The 21,383-nt window shown below is 39.4% G+C and overlaps 1 protein-coding gene across 8 annotated transcripts in view; it reads right to left on the bottom strand.

Annotated features, from left to right (window-relative positions):
- Window positions 1-21,383, bottom strand: part of ZZZ3 (zinc finger ZZ-type containing 3) — a 108,194-nt gene that overhangs the window by 62,215 nt on the left and 24,596 nt on the right. For all 8 annotated transcript variants that reach the window (XM_038411970.2, XM_043490469.1, XM_043490468.1 and 5 more), the window contains exon 2: window positions 557-2,115. In XM_038411970.2, the coding sequence (XP_038267898.1) occupies window positions 557-2,064 (1,508 nt within the window). In that variant the 5' untranslated portion in view covers window positions 2,065-2,115. The remainder of the gene's footprint in view (window positions 1-556; window positions 2,116-21,383) is intronic.

Here is a 21,383-nt window from a genome sequence, read left to right as displayed (position 1 = left end):
CAAATTGTTGCACTGGAATTTAGCAACATGACAAGTTAATTGACATGAAAAAAACATAGCTAAATCTCTTCACAATGCTTGGAAAATGGATGCCATAGCAACTTGTTTATATACTCTGCTATGTATAGTAGTATCACCATTTAATAAACCTGTATGTACTGTAACTGTTAGACAGGTTGATAAATAATCAAAATGTTTCTAGTTAAATTAAAGGCTGTAATATTTTGGTTTGGTTTCTGTAAATTCTTTAGGGGGGAAAACAGAAGTATGTTTCAAAAAAAATTTCTTGCTAGAAACTTAAATTATTAGAACTGAATAAACCATATTGCTATCCTACACTGCATATTACGTAGATAAAAGGTTACTTTTTGAGAGGATATGGGAAATGAGGGTTGAGGTTAAAGTATTTATGAAAATGAATAATAGCTGAACAATTAAGAAATTGAAATACTTAAGTTATTGTGAAATTACTTAAAGATATATGGATAATTTTTGAAAATTAGATTTTTGGCTAAGGAACAAAAGCAGAATTCATGGTTACCATAGTTACACATACTCTTTGTTGTGTTTCAATGCCACATGATCTGATTCAAAGTAATACACATCAGGCTCTTCCTCATCATCTTCTGCAGTATGCAGGTTGGCACTCTCTTTGGCAGATGATATATATCCAGCAATGAGCCTCGCCTCAGAGGGTGGCTTACTTAGTCCATCAGTCAGATAATCTCCAGAGTCACAACCTCTCACTCTTTCACTCTGCATAATTTCTTTAGCGTTTATGGGAGATCCACGGATATTATTAGTACTTGCAGTTATATTCTTTTCAGTGAGACTAAGATTATTTTCCTCAACCTGCCCATTTTCTCTACAAGGTGAGTTATTTTTAGTGGGGCTACCTTTGGCAGGGGCAGCCCTTCGTGGTGAAGTTCTCAATGTATATCTGTGTTCTTGAAGTTCTGACATAGATGTAATTTGAGCTGAAACACATTCCACCACAGAAGATGGTGGTTCAGGTTCACCTGAGATTGATGTACTATCACGATTGGTGTTCAGGTTGCTATTGGTGTTTTCAGCACACTGTTCCTTTGAGGCACTGCTGTCTCCCACCACATCTACCTCCTCCTCAGAATCCCTTAAGAAAGATGACTGGATTTCAGAAAAGGACCCTGTAGCTGGCTCATTTGCCTGATCAGCATGTTCTGCAGGCAAGCAGTCACTTATTTTGTGGTCCTCTAACTTTACCTGTTCAGGTGAATTTGTGCAAGGCACATAATGGTCTATAACACTGTCCTCCTTGCTGCTATTATGCAACAATGAAGAATGGGCAAATGAATTCCCATTTTCTGCTACTATTTTCTCCTTGGGCAAACAGGAACCAGCACTGTTCTGTTTAGTGTTCCCATCAGGCTGACAGTCATCACAGTTTAGGGCATCTGACTCTCTCTCATCAACCCCATTGACAGCCTGATAGCCCGTGAGCTCTTCAACTATTGCAGAATTATTAAACCCTTCCGCACAGACATTCACCTTTTTAACTTCCCTTTTGTCACAATCATCCAGTATAAGACATCGACAAGCTTGTTTAGTCCCTGCAGACACTGCATCATTGTCCGATATGGAACTCTTACACTCCAATGATTCCTTTTCCGCTTTAGTAGGCAGTTCTTCTTCAGAACTGTTTGCTACTTCTGAACGCAGGCAACGTTTAATTCGTTTTAAAACTGGTGATACAGATTCTGCTTGTCTTTTCTCACAATTTTCCACAATTTGTTTCTCAACATTATCTTTTTCAGAAGTAGACAGTCCTCTTTTTCTAGGGCTCACCCATGATTCCCGAGCACTTTGTTGTTTCAAGTCAGTAGTTCTTCCACTATTACTTCCCTTTTGAGTTTGCACAGACTCTGGTCTCTTCTTTGGTGATCTTGATCGTACTTGAGAATGAGGAGATAATTCTTCTGGATGAGCAATACTACGGTTTCTTAAGGTTCGACCACAAAAGTTTTCATCCAAACCATTTAACCCCACTGTTGATCTTGTGACACGAGTAGATCGAGAAGCAGCCATACTATGGCAAGTCCCTAAAGTATGTTCATCATGATCCACTCATTGGGAAACCTTCAAAAAAATGTAAACAAAACAATGAGAAAAAAGTAACATTCAAAAACATCTGCATTCATAAAATATATGCTAATGTTCTGAAGGATATATTCTACATTGTGACAAAGGTACCTAATTGTGAAAATTAAATACGTTTATGAAACAGTTATTTCTTCCCTCTGTTTCAACAAATAAGGACTTTTACAGAGCTGTATATTGGCCCCAAGAAATAGAACAGTTTACTTACTATTTCTCTTTATTCTGTCTTTATAACAGGTATCAGAGTATCATTAAAGTCTGAATATCAAATATAACTGGAACACTTCAGTATTACTAAAATGCACTATTTTTTTTTTACTATATTGTATAAAAAATCATTTTGTACAGGCATGATTATTAAATGTCTGCACTCACACAAGAAATATCAAACCTCATCCTTAAAATTCCATATTTATCAATAGCAATATACATTAATTATAATCACATAGCAAGATGAAATAGAAAACATAATACAATATTTTGTTAACTGAATCTGTTGCCTTTATAAATCAAAGAAACTGATAAGTAACATTATTTTCATTGGTTTCAGAGTAGCAGCCGTGTTAGTCTGTATTCGCAAAAAGAAAAGGAGTACTTGTGGCACCTTAGAGACTAACATTTATTTGAGCATAAGCTTTCATGAGCTACAGCTCACTTCATCGGATGCATCATGAAAGCTCACGAAAGCTTATGCTCAAATAAATTTGTTAGTCTCTAAGGTGCCACAAGTACTCCTATTATTTTCATTTGCATTTCTAATTTGACAGATAATCAAAAGATGTTACTCCTGTCAAACCACTAACAGTAGAAATGGGTCCAAAACAAACATCATATTTAAAATTTGCAGTTTGAACCTATTCCTAAATGATGGACTGAATCATTTTCTATCTCAAATTTTGGGAAAAACTGGGTTCAGATCTAGATTTCAAACCCCTGTGTATGGATCTGAGATGTTAGTGTGACACAGTAGGACTCTACATTTCGTCGAATCCATGAATCTTAAAACCCAGCCGTATCTTCTTGCATTCCTCATATTATATAAAAGTTGAACATACAACACTGGACATTAGCATTGGAGCTCTATTACATCAAAGATGATGAACAGAATTTTTTTTTGCATAAATTTAACTGCATATTTTTTCTTTTCCACCTGTCACAATTCCAGATTTCAGCAATCCATTCAACTGGCATTTATGATGCACAAGGCCTGAATGCTATTTTAAAAATAAACAAATAAATAAATAAGTCAGGCCACCCACTATTATTGATAAAGGCATGAATTGACAAATGGAAGGGAACTACTTCAAGATTTTTTTTTTTTTTTTCATTTTCAGCAAGAAGGGAAAAGAATGACAGTGTCACCTCTCAGAAAGTTATATATATGGATAAGTAGGGTAAAGAGAAAACATTGGGAGTGTGGTATTTGCATCAATCAGGGCAAGACAATATGCTTCTAGAACAGTTTGATTCTGCCTGACAATGACAGCAACTAATGAAACTGCCTGTTTACATGTGCTTATATTAAAATTCCTATTTCAAATACACTTAAAAATTCCTAGTTACATTAAATACACGATATTATAATAGCAAAGTATTACTTGGTAAACATTATGACCATGAAACAAGGAATGATTTACATTCCTTATATATATATATAAAAATCAAACAATGAAAAATTTGTTACTATTTATTAAGGTTAATAAAAAGCATAGACAGAGCCTAAAGTAATTGTTTGCTAATATTAGATGCAGGTTAATGCATCCTAGAAACTCATCCACGAGAGTATGAAAATATATAAACTTATCTTTACAGTATAGTGACAGTGATTTAAGAAGACAATTGTTGAGAGTATTTAAATGAAAAACACTGCTATACATTTAAATAGGTTAGTTAAAGATTATGTTGAAAATAAGTTCAGAGTCCTGTCAAATTAATTTCTCAAAATATGAGACTATTCTATGGTATTAAATAAGCCAAATCAAGGTCTCTCCTTTCCTTAATTCATCCTAAATTATGTGGTGAGGGTCCCTGTTTTATGCACCACAGCAGTACAGACATATGAAGCAATGTTGACTGATTACAAACATATTTGATAAACATTACAACTTTTAAATTGGGAGAGTGGGTGACAGATGGTGGCTAAAAGGACCTGAAGCAAAGCCTTGTAGGGAGCAGGGCAGGCTTAAAGGAGGCAGCAGTTGCATTCATAACTCCTAAGCAGCGCTCCACTCTTGATGCACTGTAGGTGAAATCAACAAGTGATTTGTGCCTTGTGGCACCTTAGAGACTAACACTTTTATTTGGGCATAAGCTTTCGTGGGCTAAAACCCACTTCATCAAATGCATAGCGTGGAAAATACAGTAGGGAGGTGTATAAATACACAGCATATGAAAACATGGGAGTTGCCTTACCCACTGCATCTGATGAAGGGGGTTTTAGCCCACGAAAGCTTATGCCCAAATAAATGTTAGTCTCTAAGGTGTCACCAGGACTCCTCATTATTTTTGCTGATACAGACTAACACGGCTACCACTCTGAAACCTGTAGGTGAAATAGTTCTGTTCCTTAAAGCCATAGGATGGCAACCACATGCTTCCATATCTTTCTCCATGCTCCCTAAAGATAGTGCACTAGCACCTTCTGAACCTCATGTTGCTGTATTCCCCATTTCTCTGTCAGGCTACACAATTTCTCTCTCTTGGAGATCCTAAAATGGCAAGCAGATAAGCTGAGGAACAGAAAATTACAGGAAAAATTCATTTGTGCTGATCTGCACAATAAAACAGATTTAAGTGACATCTTAGCAAAAAGGTAAATTATATGGTATTTCCATGGTTGCATAACCACAAATTACATGATGCCCTGGATATACTGAAAGAAACCAACATTCAAACACTAATGCAACCGGTTAGAACCAAATCAACACCACAAGTCACATGGGATGTCATCTCAATTTATCTAATTATTTTAATTTTTTCTGACAAAGTTTTAAGTAAAAACATGAAAACACAGGTTTCTACATTTTATCACCTGGGGGGATCCTAAATACAAGATAAAATGATTTGACTCCTTTGCAGCCATAATTATGTGTACACACAAACATGGTTAGACATGTTTTATGCCCATTTATAGACATGGTTTATGCCCATTAAGAGAAAATAAAGTAATAACCACTGGAAGTAGAACTGATTCTGTCATCAGTTCTCAAGGATTTTTGCTCTTCTACAAATATTTAAAGAAACATAGTTGCCCATGATCCCAAATTGGCTGGTACTATATAAGAGTTAGAATATCTGACCCAAGAACTGGCAATGGTAGCAAGCAGCAGGATATATAGTAATGATGCTGTACTTAGAAAACAGCAGCACCTCTCCCAACAAGTTAATCACTCCTTACCCTTGGTTGTCTCTTAATGATATCTATGCTGTAATTAGACATCTGTGGCTGGCTCATGCCAGCCGACTCAGGTTTGTGGGGCTTGGGCTGTGGGGCTGCTTAATTGCAATGTAGATATTCCAGCTGGGGCTGCAGCCCAAGCTCTGGGAACCTCCCACCTCACAGGTTCCTGGAGCCCAGGCTCCAGCCCAAGTGTCTACACAGCAATTAAAGAGCACCTTAGCCAAGCCCCTTGAGCCTCAATCAGCTGGCATGGGCAGCCATAGGTTTTTAATTGCAATGTAGACATACACTTAAGTGCAACTGGCCAGCTCTCAGCATTGAATCCCATAGCCACCTCTCCGCTATGCTCAGCAAAATGTTCCATCTGAAACTGAGCGGCAGTTGGCAGTGAGCATGATCCTGAGCTCCACTCAGGTGAAGAGAAAGAGAAATCAGTAATGAGAGGGGAAAAGAGAGAAGAACAGCTATGGAGGTAAAGGAGAGCAATAGGGGGAGCACTAAGCCAAAAGAGGAAACGGAAGAAAAATGTTTTCAAATTGGATTAGGGTCTGTACAGGTTGCTGTAGAGTTTTAGTGCATTCTAGTGAATACTGGACAAGGCTGTACTATGTGGCGCATGAAACCTAAATTACTCAGCTGAATAAATTCTACGGCAAAATGGACATTATGTAGGAACGTTAACAATCACCAATTTTTTTTACAATATATACAGCACCAGAAGTCAGTACAGTGATTTTCACAGAAATGAGACATAGTATATGCTCCAAAGAGTTTATAATTTAAAATCATTGGCAATTTTCAGTTTGACTGAAATCATTCTAAAAATGAACTACAAACTGAAGATAATTACAAAAGGAAGACTTTAGACTGGATGACTAGCTGAAGGCATGCATTAGCATGAGGGGCAGAAGGTGCTGAATGGGAGTAGGCAAAGAGATGCCATATGGGGATCTTTAACTGTACAGGCATAAAACTCTACTCTTACAGAGTTTAGGAACCCTGCTGAGCAACTGTCTTTGCAAACTGCACTGCACCTAAACTGTGAAGGGATTTCATCATGTAGCACAACAAAGAAAAATAAATAGTTAACATGTGGAACTTCTAGCGCTCCCCAAAATTGAGCTCTTATTCCTGGGCAGCTTTGGCACCCTTTATGGCAGTTAGCGGTCTCCTCCCACAGTCCTTCCACTGATTCATCTTTCTGAGTCTTTATGTCAGTGTATGGAAGAGCAGTTTACCATCTTGATGAGATGGGTAAAAACTTTTACCTCACTGCCTCCCATTCAGATGTTAAAGGCAGTAGTGAAGAAGCAAGAAATCCACTGAACTTCCTCTTTTGCGGAACACACAGAAAGACCACAGACATGGAGAAAAAAGGCAAAATGGTAGCAAAAAAAGCTGAGGAGCTGGTAGATTGAAAGCTTATGCTCAAATAAATGTTAGTCTCTAAGGTGCCACAAGTATGACAAATGGGAATGAGGATATAGAGGTAGATATTACCATATCTGAAGTAGAAGCGAAACTGAAACAGCTTAATGGGACTAGATCAGGGGGCCCAGATAATCTTCATCCAAGAATATTAAAGGAATTGGCACCTGAAATTGCAAGCCCATTAGCAAGAATTTTTAATGAATCTGTAAACTCAGGAGTAGTACCGAATGATTGGAGAATTGCTAATATAGTTCCTATTTTTAAGAAAGGAAAAAAAAGTGATCCGGTAACTACAGGCCAGTTAGTTTGACATCTGTAGTATGCAAGGTCCTGGAAAAAATTTTGAAGGAGAAATTAGTTAAGGACATTGAAGTCAATGGTAAATGGGACATGGTTTTACAAAAGGTAATACAATACAACATGGTTTTACAAAAGGTAGATCGTGCCAAACCAACCTAATCTCCTTTTTTGAAAAGGTAACAGATTTTTTAGATAAAGGAAATGTAGTAGATCTAATTTACCTAGATTTCAGTAAGGCATTTGATACCGTGTCACATGGGGAATTATTAGTTAAATTGGAGAAGATGGGGATCAATATGATCATCAAAAGGTGGATAAGGAATTGGTTAAAGGGGAGACTGCAACGGGTCCTACTGAAAGGCAAACTGTCAGGTTGGAGGGAGGTTACCAGTGGAGTTCCTCAGGGATCGGTTTTGGGACCAATCTTATTTAATCTTTTTATTACTGACCTTGGCACAAAAAGTGGGAGTGTGCTAATAAAGTTTGCAGACGATACAAAGCTGGGAGGTATTGCCAATTCGGAGAAGGATCAGGATATTATACAGGAGGATCTGGATGACCTTGTAAACTGGAGTAATAGTAATAGGATGAAATTTAATAGTGAGAAGTGTAAGGTTATGCATTTAGGGATTAATAAGAATTTTAGTTATAAATTGGGGACGCATCAATTAGAAGTAACGGAAGAGGAGAAGGACCTTGGAGTATTGGTTGATCATAGGATGACTATGACCTGCCAATGTGATATGGCTGTGAAAAAAGCTAATGCGGTTTTGGGATGCATCAGGAGAGGCATTTCCAGTAGGGATAAGGAGGTTTTAGTACCGTTATACAAGGCACTGGTGAGACCTCACCTAGAATACTGTGTGCAGTTCTGGTCTCCCATGTTTAAAAAGGATGAATTCAAGCTGGAGCAGGTACAGAGAAGGGCTACTAGGATGATCCGAGGAATGGAAAACTTGTCTTATGAAAGGAGACTTAAGGAGCTTGGCTTGTTTAGCCTAACTAAAAGAAGGTTGAGGGGAGATATGATTGCTCTCTATAAATATATCAGAGGGATAAATACAGGAGAGGGAGAGGAATTATTTCAGCTCAGCATCAATGTGGACACAAGAACAAATGGGTATAAACTGGCCACCAGGAAGTTTAGACTTGAAATCAGACGAAGGTTTTTAACCATCAGAGGAGTGAAATTTTGGAATAGCCTTCCAAGGGAAGCAGTGGGGGCAAAAGATCTATCTGGTTTTAAGATTCTACTTGATAAGTTTATGGAGGAGATGGTATGATGGGATAATGGGATTTTGGTAAGTAACTGATCTTTAAATATTCAGGGTAAATAGGCCAAATCCCCTGAGATAGGATATTAGATGGATGGGATCTGAGTTACCCAGGAAAGAATTTTCTGTAGTATGTGGCTGGTGAATCTTGCCCATATGCTCAGGGTTTAGCTGACTGCCATATTTGGAGTCAGGAAGGAATTTTCCTCCAGGGCAGATTGGAGAGGCCCTGGAGGTTTTTCGTCTTCCTCTGTAGCATGGGGCATGGTTGACTTGAGGGAGGCTTCTCTGCTCCTTGAAGTCTTTAAACCATGATTTAAGGACTTCAATAGCTCAGACATGGGTGAGGTTTTTCATAGGAGTGGGTGGGTGAGATTCTGTGGCCTGCACTGTGCAGGAGGTCAGACTAGATGATCAGAATGGTCCCTTCTGACCTTAGTATCTATGAATCTGTAAGTACTCCTTTTCTTTTTGAGGAAAATAGTTACCATAGTAACTGTGGTTCTTTAACATAAATTTCCTGCAGGCTCCACACTCAGTGACGTACATTCCCTTTATCTACAAGCTCAATACTTTCTGGACAGCAGTGCTTGTTGGGGCTGTGTGCACACACCCGACTATGTCCTCATGCATTACATGATGATAAATAGGGGTTACAGTCCCAAAGGCCATCCATTTCCTTCCATTAAATAATTCTCCAAAATAGTCAGGAAGATGGGAGACTCCTGTTAATCAGTGCAGACAGTATCTCGAAGAAACTATGTTACTGTGATAGGTAATCGCTTTCTTTTTCTTATAGCATTGCCTCCATAGATCTCCACTCTTGTTAATAAACAAGTGGAAAGGAAGCGGATTTGAGGAGTCTTGGCTGAAACACTGCAGAACTTCTCTCCCGAACTGAGAATCTAAACTAGAAGCTAAATCCAGGGAGCAATATGAAGATATGGCTAGAACTCCACATAGCAGCCTTGCATATCTCAAGAACAGCCATTGAGGCAGCTGTAGGTATTCAAATCCTGCTAGTTCATAGCAAGTGAATATGCATAGTCTAATCTACTTCAAAAATATCTGGGTGGAACTTGACTGACTTTTAGAATTACCCTTGTGCTCATCATAATACAAATTATGTAGGTGACTTAGAAAAATGTAATTCTGTTTAGAAAGCCATTTAAGTGCCTCCATCTCTAAAAAATGCAGACTCACCTCACTGGTGCTTAGAGGAAAAAATGGTAGACAATAACTGGTTGAGGGAGAAATCAGAGTCCACCACAGATAAAAAAATCATCTTAAGACACATCCTATTATATACAGAGGTTCAGCCATTGGTATCAAGAGTTCAGACTCTCTTAGCTGATGTAGTCTTCAGTGAGAGATGATGCAGGGAATATTCTGACACAACGGTCACTTGAACCAATCTGAGAGCACATTTACTGCCCTAAAATAAAAGTAACTCCTGAACAGGAAGAAACTTATGATCAATTTTTTCAAAATAATGCGGTCACTGTAGGATAAGAGAAAATAGTAGATGTGACTGTTCGGTCACAAGGACCCCCTTGGGACTGCCACCGGATGTGCTGAAATTACCTCTGGGCCCATTTTCTCTGAAGTCTTGTTGAGAAACCAGAACCCTGTCTTGTTGAGCCAGACATGCTAGCCTGCTGCAACCCAGACCCAGGGTCTGAACCACGCCCTGAAACTTTAACCAAAAACTGCTCAGCAAGAACTCCTGTCTCCAGAAGCCAGTTCCCAATGGGATCCAAACCCCAAATAAATCTATTTTACTCTGTATAAAGCTTATACGAGGTAAACTCAAATTGTCTGCCCTCTGTAACACTGAGAGAGAGATATGCACAGCTGTTTGCTCCCCCAAGTATTAATCACTTACTCTGGATCAATTAATAAACAAAAGTGATTTTATTAAGAATAAAAAGCAGGATTTAAGTGGTTTCAAATAATAACAGACAGAACAAAGTAAGTTACCAAGGAAAATAAAACCAAAACACACAAGTCGAAGCCCAATACATTAAGAAACTGATTACAGATAAAATCTCACCCTCAGAGATGTTCCAATATGTTTCTTTCACAGACTAAATTCCTTCCTAGTCTGGGCTCAATCCTTTCCCCTGGTACAGACCTTGTTAGCGTCAGGTGGTAACTAGGGGATTTCTCATCACTGGCAGCCCCCTTTGTTCTGTTCCACCCCCTTTTATATCTTTGGTACAAGGCGGGAATTCTGTGTCTCTCTCTGGGTTCCCACCCTTCCTTCTAAATGGAAAAGCGCCAGGTTTAAGATGGATTCCAGTTCAGGTGACATGATCATTGTCACTGTAAGATCTCCTTGTTCATTACCTAGTAGCTGGAAGACAGGTACGTAGGAAGGTTTGCAGGTAAATAAACCCAATCACAGTTCATTGATTCTGAAGCACCCTTAATGGCTTCCATGTAACATATTTACATCAGTAATACAAGTTTATATTTTATTATCTTAACTCCAGACATAGAAATAATACATGCAAACAAATAGGATGAACACACTCAGTAAATCATAACCTTTTAATGATACAAGAGACCTTTTGCATGAAGCATATTCCAGTTGCATCATATTCACACTTATAAACATATTTCCATAAAACATATGGAGTCACAGTAGAGTCCTGTATCAGTAAGCAAAGGGACAAAAATCACAACCAGATGCATTTTATGGAGCTGCAGGAAGAGACCAGTTTCTCTGAGAAGAAGCAGGTGACTCAGAAAAAAGGGAATGGAAAACTGGAGAGCATAAGAACTATGTTGTTTTATCCAGAAGGAAACAACCTCTATATTGTGGCGATTTCTAGAGGAAGGTCTCCTACTTTCTGGCAGATAATCGTGGATTTTTGAGCACTCTAGTCTGTCTAATTTGGTCATTCTGCAGGTATCCATACTAATAGACTCAGGAACCTCACACTGGGATGTTGAACTTGGCCTTGCTTCTAGCACAGGAAATCTGATCCATTGGGCAGATAACCTGACTAATCTACTGGCAGATCCAGCAGATTGGAGAACTAAAACTAACCAAACCAAGTAGAGGTTATAAGCAGCTACTTGTTCCATAAAATCTTCGGGTGAACCAAGGGAATGAGTGGAATTGGAGGGAAAAAAAAAATATGGGAATGTCTGGCTCTAGACTAAATGAAATATGTTTACAGATTCTGAACTTCTCCAAATCTTGAAGCAGAAAGTTGCACTTAGTATTGTGCTCCATGGCAAACAGATCCACTTGATCTCGGAACCAGAGCTTTGGCTACTGCCTCTTTAAGAAATTACTTGGGTTGGGTGCTGTACTTCTTGCTGATGTCATCTACCAGGATACTGTCTTTTCCTGCAAGATGGGGATCTATGAGCATGATACAGTGATGGGCACATTGGTTCCAAAACTTCATGGCTTCCTGATGAACAATATGAGGTGTAAGTTCATATAATCATAGTGATAGCATTAAAATGTAAGAGAAGTGCTCCTTAAAGGAGGCAAGGATTCTTTATAGGCCAGAAGGGCCAAGCTCAGTCACAAGACAATACATGAAGGTGAATCTTCTCCTGTGTCTAGAGGCCTTAAATTAGGAATTGATTCAGATGAACACCTCAAATTAATCCTAAAACATCCAACAACAATACTGCCAATAGTGGAGTTGGGTGAAGAGTTTGCTTTTGTCATCATATCCATGTTTTATCCATCACAATACGGAAAGCACAACTGCAGGAGGTATGGCAATCTGTCAAGTCCAACTTAGGGGAAAATGTTCCACAGAACAAATAGAGTTAGGCACCCATCTTCCACTGAAAGGGCAGTTAACTGACTTTTGTGCCTTTAAAAATCTCTTCTATTGTCTAGATGAAGATTGTATTTAGCCAGACCTGCAATTATCTCAACTGAAGTTGAGCAAGAAAAATTATAAATATGCAAAAGAAATGAGACCCAATTGCCTAAACTACAGCAGAAGCCACTTTGAACATGGCTTGGAATCAGTATTGTGGGAGATACGATGTGGTGATTATGGAGTTCCGAACCATCCATATGAGATTCACTTGTGAAAGGGCAAAAGTGGATTTTGTGATGTTAACTATTAGGTTCAATAACAGGAACAACGGGCAGAATATATTGAGGTCAGACTGCAACTTTGAGGCAAATGGTCTTTTATTAGTTGCCGAGGCACTAATATTAAGGCATTTGATGAAAACTTTTAGGGCCCTGGAAAAATCTGAATTTCAGAACCTATTGTCAGCAATGATGGCATTTAACTCAGAACCAAAAGTATTTTCAATGAGCAGGTAGTATCACAATATGGAACACGTGTCCTTCAAATCAAGAGTTGTAAACCAATTCCGTTGACACAGGAAAGGAACTATGGATGCCAGTATCACCATACAGAATTTCAGTTGCCTACGTTACTTATTCAAACATCCAAGATTCATCATTGGATGCAACATCTAGACTCTCTTTCATGAACTAGAAAATAAAGCAAATAGTATCCCTTCCCGTTCTGTTGCTGAGGGACCTCCTCTAAGGCTCTCATTTGGAGGAAAGATAAACCACAGCAGTTTTGCCTTAAGTTCCCGTGGGGCATCAGAAAGTGGATGGGTGGCTGTCATGGAGTGAGACCGTATAAAGTAACCTCTCACAACATCCTTTACAATCTCCAACATCAAATCTAGGAGAGTGGGACAGAGAACTCCTGTATTGTTGTTTGGAATAACCTTTAGCATCAGAGCTTTCCTTATGTGATGACACTGTTGAGTCCTGAGACATCAAGCTTTTTTTTGGGTGTGAGGCTGCTTGTCCTGGATTCAGACCAGGACCTCCAGTGTGCCTGAATGCTCAGTAGCAGATGATGAGGCCTATATGTCTGCCTCCCACAGATGGTGCTTGGCACAGCTCTCTTACACTTGCACAGCTCTCTTAGACTTGATGCATGCACCTTGAGAAGGCTAGCATACAAAACAGAATTCAAGATTATGTCCGTCCCTGAAGCAGAAAAGGTATACGCTTTTTCTGCACAAAGAAACTGCACCAATATAAATCAGTTAAAAGAGTAACCATCATTGATTTAGTTTAATTTGGTAATAAACTGAAGTAAGCTAAATTGATATTAGCTATTCAAACCAATTTAAGATTGCCCACATTAAAAACTGCACCAATTTAACTAAATTCATTTAGAAACTGATTTAGTTAAACTGGTGAAACTTCTTTGAGTAGACTGGGCTGCAGAGTGTACTCATCAGTCACAAAGACAGTACCAGTGCAAGAAGGACAATGCTTGAAGTTGGCAGATTTCGTCACAATCATCCAAAGCACATCAAGTAAGGCAATCTGCCTTGAAGTGGAAGATGCTGAAGGGAACCTAAGGAAACGGAAGAGCCAAACAGGAGCAAAACTTTCCAAAATGTGCCAAAAAGCTATCCCTTACAATAATTATCATCATTTTATACTCATAAGAACAAGAAACAGAGTAGTTGTCCTAGAGACACACCCAGGATGATAATGAGAGACATTCCGAGGGCTTGTTTACATAGCAAGTTAGTGTACAGCAAGCCCTGGTCTGAATCTACAGTGCACTTGATTGCTATACACTAACTTGCTGTGTGGCTCTTCCTAATGCACACGAAAAGTTTCATAGTGCACTTTGATGTATCCAGTGCCAAGCTAATGTGCTGTAGGTTCATACCCTGGCTTGCCATACAATGTGTAGACCAGACCTGAGTTTCTGCTTGTGCCTACAGTTGTCAATATTACTTCTGGGAGAATTCTGTGCCACTCTGCGCATGCATAATTAATGATCCATGCATATTCATTTTTTTTGCACACAAAAAAAGCTTCTGACAGAAAGTTGCTGCAGTTCCTCCTTTTGCAAACCAGAGGGCACTGTGGGGATAATACAGAGCAGCAGCTCCTGGCCAGCTAGGAAGAAAAAAAAGCTTGCCTTCTTTACAGCGTCCGTCTGTGGGCCAGGTCAGGAGACAGACAGCATGGGGCTGCTGGGAGATCAGACAGGGGCTCATAAGGGCTAGTGGGGGAGGACAAACTGGGGCAGTGGCTGAATGGGAGTGGAGGCACAGGGCCACGGGGGGACAGAGGTGTAGGGCCACATGGGGATGGGAGAAGGGGTGCAGGGTCACATAGGGACGGGGAGTGGCAGAGTGGAGGCACAGACACACCTGGGAACAGGGAGGTGAGTGCTTGAGTGAGGGTGGAAGGACACACACACACGGACAGGGGGTGCAAGGACACATGGGGACTAGAGGTCAGCCAGGGTCTGCATGTGGGAAGCTTCCTAACAATCCCTCCCCGCCTCCCAAAAAAACCTGTTCCATACTTTTCCCACCCATGCTCAGCAACTCTTCAAGTTCACACCCAGGCTCCTTCCCAGCAATTACTTCCCTTTCCCTCAGCTCCTCCATTACCCATTACCCCTGACTCCCCTAAGCCTTTGCACTGCTTCTGAGGGGTATGGGAAATACTGTTCTGTATTGTAGTTTACATGAATTATTACTCAGAGTTCTATATTAATATGCCTAGTAAGGAATCTATTGATCAAAAAAATATTTCCTGAATCTTTTTTGTTGTCTGTACTGTTACAAACATACTTGCTGACAGGTATTTTGAAATAAATGATGAAAAATAATTTAAAGTGGTATGATTATATTGCGCTATTTTGACAAAATATGCAGAATTTGAAAATATTGTGCGCAGAATTTTTATTGCAGAATTTTTAATTTTTTGGAGCAGAATTTCCCCAGGAGTGCAGAATGAACCAAGTGGCAGCTGGGCTGAACATCCTTATATAACCTGAGGGGTTTAGTGCACAATGTAACTATTTTGAAAGTTCCGAGGGCACAAACATCAGTCAGAGCGGAGAGTCTCTCAGGCAATATGGCAAGTGGCCATTTTTGTAGACGCATGTGGTACAGAAAAACTTATGCAGATATGTGCAAAAAGGTAAATCATCTATGTCACATATGCTTGTAACCTGAGCGGCAGTTCTCACATACTGTAACACACAGGTGCAGGAGATGCTCATTCTTTCCAAGTCTAACATTAAGACTCTGTCGTCTTTGGCAATATAACTAAATGGCTGAAATTCATTAAAGAAAAAAAGAGCTTACTACAATTTACCATGCTACTCTGACACTTTCTGACTTCCAATACTCATTTAATGTTTGCAACATCAAATGAAGTGCGTGTCAGAAAGCATCACTAAAGTGGCAGTCCCAAATTAAAATGGCAATAGCACAACTCAGTGAAAGAGATATTGAAACAGTGTCATGTTTCCCTAAAACCATCTTGAAAGGTTTTCTTATTTATATTATAAACAACTTATATTTTATTTAGGAAAGCCAAATTTTTAAAAATTAGGCGCCCAAAAATAGGCCTCTACATCTACAATTAGGAACCCAACTTGACTTTGGTGGGAACTGTGGGAGGTCTGCCCATTTATGTAGGTCTTTAAATATGAATTTAAGGGCAACTTTAGGCATCCTCTTCCGAAAATGCTGACCTATATCTTTATTTCACTAAGATTTGCACATATCATAATCAGTCACTAATATTTTCATTAACCACATTCCATCATTTATAGACCCTGTTTTTTCTCAACATACACATAATTAGAGCTGGAAAATAATTGATTTTTCAGTTCAGTGTCTGAGCTGAAAAATCTTGGGGGAAAAACCCTTTGTTTTTGATGGACTCAAAGTGACTTTTTTGTTTGTCTGTTTTTCTAACCAAAAAACAAAACCAAAATGTTCTTTTTTGGTCAAATAAAATATTTGGCATTTTTTTTGGAAACCAGCTAAATTTTAAAACATTTTGCTTTGATATTTTCAGACTGTTCTCCCCCCGCTTTTTTGGGGCCAAAATTTTGACAAATTCACCCAAATTCATTAAGTTTTTGTCAAGATGAATTTTTTCAAAAATTTTTCAAAAAAACTGAATTTTTTTGGTACATAAGCTATTTGCCAAAAAAATTAATTTCTATTAATTAATGCACAAATTGAAGAGCAACAGAAATGAGCAGAACTAAAATTACACACTGACAACTGTAATTCTGCCACTTTCTAACTTTCATATGCTTGACTTTGCAACCCAAATATTCTTTTAACTGGGGGTTTTGGACATAATTTCTAAGGATTGGGTTTTTTAAAGAAAAAAGGTAAAAACAAATTGGTGTTATAGTTGCACATAATTCATTCAGTATGTTCTATCATCAGGGTTTAATCCTGAACCTTCAGCACAGCATAGAGTAGACTATCATTTTAAGCTATAGGACTAACTACATTAGCTGGCAGTAGCTGGTATTCCAGAGGGGAACAGAGCACTGAGCTCCTATAGCCCCAAAAGAGACAGAGTGAGCGAGCGTGTGTACCTGAACTGCTGGGGCCATGTGCTGGGTCTGGAGGGTTAGTTTGGGTGCTGAGGGTGCCCAACAGGGGTGAAAGTTGGCTAGTACAGGCCGATACGGCATACCGGTAAGAAGCTGGTACCGGCCCGTACGCAGCCCACATTAAAGCGCTGCCATAGCAGTGCTGTAACGTTGCTGCCTCCTTTTGCCTCCCTCATCGGTGGCCCTGCCAGTAAGGCCGCCAACATGGGAAGTGTAAGGGGCAGCGATGTTAAAGTGCTAGCACGGCAAAGGACCCTCCTTAAATGTCGCTGCCCTTTCCCCCCTGCTGCATGTCGGTGGCCCTGCCACTGGGGACCTTACTGGCAGGGCTGCCGATGGGGGAGGCAAAAGGGGCAGCTTCCCTGGGGCCAGCGATTTTAAAGGGCCTGGGGGCTCCCAGCTGCTGCCGCTACCATGGCAGTGGCTGGAGCCCCGGGCCCTTTTAAATCGCTGCTGGAGCCCCAGGCAGCAGGAGCCAGGCAGTGCAGATTGGCTGGCTGGGGGAGGCTGACCCTCCTCAGCCCCGCCCCTTCTGCCCGAGGCCCCACCCCTTCCAGGGGCCGGAGCTGGCACCCATGCCGGTAAGAAATTAATATTACTTTCACCCCTTGTGCCCAAGAAACAGATTGATTGAGAAGAGCCTAGCCTAGTTCTTTCCTCCCCTCCCTTTTCTAAATGGGGCAGTTCCAGATCCCCACAATGGGAGAGAGAAGATATGAGGAGGGAAAGAAAGAGGGAACACTGGGGCTAGATGCCAGGCTCAGGAGGGCTTACTCACTAGGAGGTGACTAGGCACGGGAAGGTTGTTCTTGTCCCATGAACCACTGGGGGCCAGGATTGGCTGTCCCACCAGGCCCTAGACAAAAAATAAAAACACCACACAACTCATCTCCCCACAGTTGCTCTAACAACTCCCCATACAGAGTGTGCTGCTGCTGCACTGGTGACAGAATCAGCCCAGCCTCAAAAGGTATGAGCGCTGTGCTTAGTTATTTTGGCAGGCTGCCAACATTTCCTTGAAGCCTGCAAGTGATAGTAATGGCAATTTTTAATACTTTATACCTCTGCAAAAGCTTAACAGAATTTCATGTGACAAAGAAAGAGCACTTCACTAGCCTGAGGGAGTTCTCCAGGCTGCAAACAATGGAGGCTTCGGAGTTGCTCAAAGAAAAAGTTGCAATAATCCTTTACAATGGGAAATATTAGGTAAGCTAAATATAGGGGTCACTACCAGCTGTCCCCATAATACGATGACATTTTTGGATACATTTTCACAAATTTGAATTGTAACAGTTACTGGGAAATAGGCTGAAGAAATTGCAACAACTAAAATAGAAAATAAACAAATATTGATGAAGGTGCTTGCAGTCTTCCTAGAATAAGGTCATTTAGACAATTTTATTTGCGTTGTTTTACTTAGCAGTATTATCCATAAGGACCAGGAAGTGACATTTCAAGCTGACAATAGCAAGCAAAATCAAATAAACTAATTTCCAGTTTTACATATACCCTTTTAAATATTTCTTGCCAGATTCAACAGATACTAAAAAACGAAGGATATCTGCCTCACAAAAAGCTTCACTTATTTGTCACTGTATTACTTTTTAAAGAAATAAACAAGAATAAAATCTTAAATAATGCTGGACGTCTTTTTCTGGGGTGGGGGGAAGGACAAAATTTAACAGTTTCCAACTACTGCAAAAGTGGAGAAAATATAAACTTCTGGTGCTCGGTCTATCAGATTTCCATGCTGTGCTCTGATCCTACCAATCACCATTGTGGATGTCCATGGCCCATTCCAGACCTTTTATTTGACTAGCTTATGTTGTCACATTTGACAATACTGTATTACGATCAAGAAAGAGGGCAACGATGTTACTAAAACATTTGAATAAGGATTCATTGCTTACAAAGCTAGTATGTATTTTATAATGAAAATATATTTTTTGTAACTGTTTGCAATACAAGAAGAGTGACAGGTTCTTAAATAAGCATTCACAAGTTTTATGAAAACAACAGAAAAAACAGCATAGTTTGAACTAATCAAGAATGTAAAAAGTGCCAAAACCCTAAAGACACATGGCCCTTATATAATATTAGGTAAATGTTAAAATGCCTGTCTGGTTCAGATATTTTTGAAGTAATTATTAAGTACAGCCAATCAACTATTTAATGTAAAAGAAAACTGATTTACAATAACCATAGTAGAGCCAAAAGTGAGTTCATAAATCATAGTTCCAATTTACTACTGGAAGAATTTTAAAGTCACATGAGGAAAAAAAAGCTGATCACACACAGTAAATACAATCGCATGAAATATAGACATTTTATAACTACACACAAAAAGAATGGATTTCAGCCACTTAATTTTAATCAATTGAGCAAATGTCATGGTTTCTTAAATATAAAATGAAATCTTTTCCAGGTGGTTATATCAATTTTGGATCAATGATTTAGGGCAGATCAATGCTTCAAATTCACATCGGTGTAGCTGCACTGATGCAGGCTGTGCTGCTGTGTAGCGCATCCGATGGAGATGCACTAAGCCAATGGGAGAGGTCTCCCATTGGCTTAGTAAGTCTACCTCTGCGAGAGGCAGTTGCTATGTCGGCGGGAGAGCTTCTACACAAAGCTTTACTATCAGTATAACTACATTTCTCAGGATCCACACCAGAGCAACTCAGTTATACCAAAGTATGTATGTAGTCATTGTAGTGTAACCAAGCCTTAGCCTTTTGATCTGTCATTTGACAACTGATATCTTATAATGTTGGAACAGTTACAGTGGGAACTCCAAACTTTGGAGTGTGCACACTTCTTCTGTCAGTATCTTGAATATGGAAGACTAATCAGATTCCTCAAGTATGTCTCTATCTATTTAATCTCTGTTCTTGTAGCTGAATTGACATGCTAAAAAAGTGTAGTACTTTCTAATAGTCTAATTCTCTGCTGCCCTTAATCATTACTGCAAAAGACAGAAGGCCAAGTGTAATTCTCATGGTCAGTTTCCTACCTCCATATGAACTTTTTTTAAAAATTAAAAGGTGTGGGGGGACTAAGGGAAAACTTTTAGCAATATGCCAAGCCTGGGGGAAAGTTCCTTTTTTCTGTTGGTACTGACTGTAGTGCTGGAAGAGCTGTTTAAATATCTTGGATGATGTTGGGTCTGTCTTTTAGTGCTACCTGTGATCAGCGCTCCTCTTTCTGATCTGTTCATACAATACAGAGTGGAGAGAGGATAAACAGTAATAAATAGTGCTATGGAAACAAATCCAACTGCAGAATTGCAAAGTCAGGACTGCACTATTTTATTTCCCAATACCATGGCCAGGAAGTAGCTCATGAGTAGACATACAGCACCTATAACAGTACTAGTTTTTCTTCACAAAACCGTACTGGATACAAAAGAGGAGAAACCAAAAGTAAGATTCAACCTAGGGAAGAACAAAGGCAAATATATATACTGTAGTACACTTGTTCTCTTTCACTTTTACCTTCTCACCCTTGAATTATTAAAGAAAATTAATTAAATGAATTTAGTACTACCTACAGCACGTTTACTCTTCAAATTACTTTACAAACATTAACTAACAATACTTGAGTTAGGTTGTAGTTTTCATCAGAGCAAATCCCACAATAACCCCCTAATTCAGGCTCCCAGTCCTGTGCCATACCTCTCTTTAGGTGAATAAGAAGAGCCCAGGACTTCAATATCCTTGGGGCTCATAAATTCCCTTGGCTTCCCTACTCAATTGTCAGAGAGTGAGAGTGTGGGAGGAGTGTTACAAGAGTCTGCAAGTGGGTCCCCAACCTGTTTTTTCTCCCCAACCAAAATAATACATGCTAACTTGTTTCCAGTAGGAATTGGTTTTGTGCACAAAAACAGAAATAAATCTACTCATCCAAATGCAACACGTTTTCATTTGCCCTGAGAGTTCAGGCACTAACACTACAATCCAATAACTATTATTTGGAAAAGCATACCAGATAATGACATAAAAAGGAGAATCCAAAGAATACCATTACATTTCAGAACGCGTATTTCCAGTAAGACTGCAGTAACTTACTAAAGAGTAGGAGTTATTAATCTCTGTGCTATTTTCTGAAGTTCTGGAAGAAACTGAGAGGGTCATGGACATGCTTTCAGATGTGCCAAACTCAACTCAATTTGCTATGAAAGCCAGAAATTTGGCAGGTTTTTTCCAAAATTTTTACCCCCAAACCATTATTTGGGTTATATGCAAAAACAAAATGTCATGAATATTTTGGAAATCATCTTGTTTATTCTCAGCCTGATTTAATCTCAGACTGTGGTGAGAGTCAGGATTAATTCCCCTGAAGACAGTAGTTGCACCAGTATAAAGTTAGCATAAATGAGAGCAGAATCAGACTTACCACATCTATCGCTAGTGAAAATGCAGTAGT

The sequence above is a fragment of the Dermochelys coriacea genome, chromosome 8, assembly GCF_009764565.3.
Source record: "Dermochelys coriacea isolate rDerCor1 chromosome 8, rDerCor1.pri.v4, whole genome shotgun sequence".
Classification (NCBI taxonomy): domain Eukaryota; kingdom Metazoa; phylum Chordata; order Testudines; family Dermochelyidae; genus Dermochelys; species Dermochelys coriacea.
This window is presented reverse-complemented; position numbering and strand designations above follow the sequence as displayed.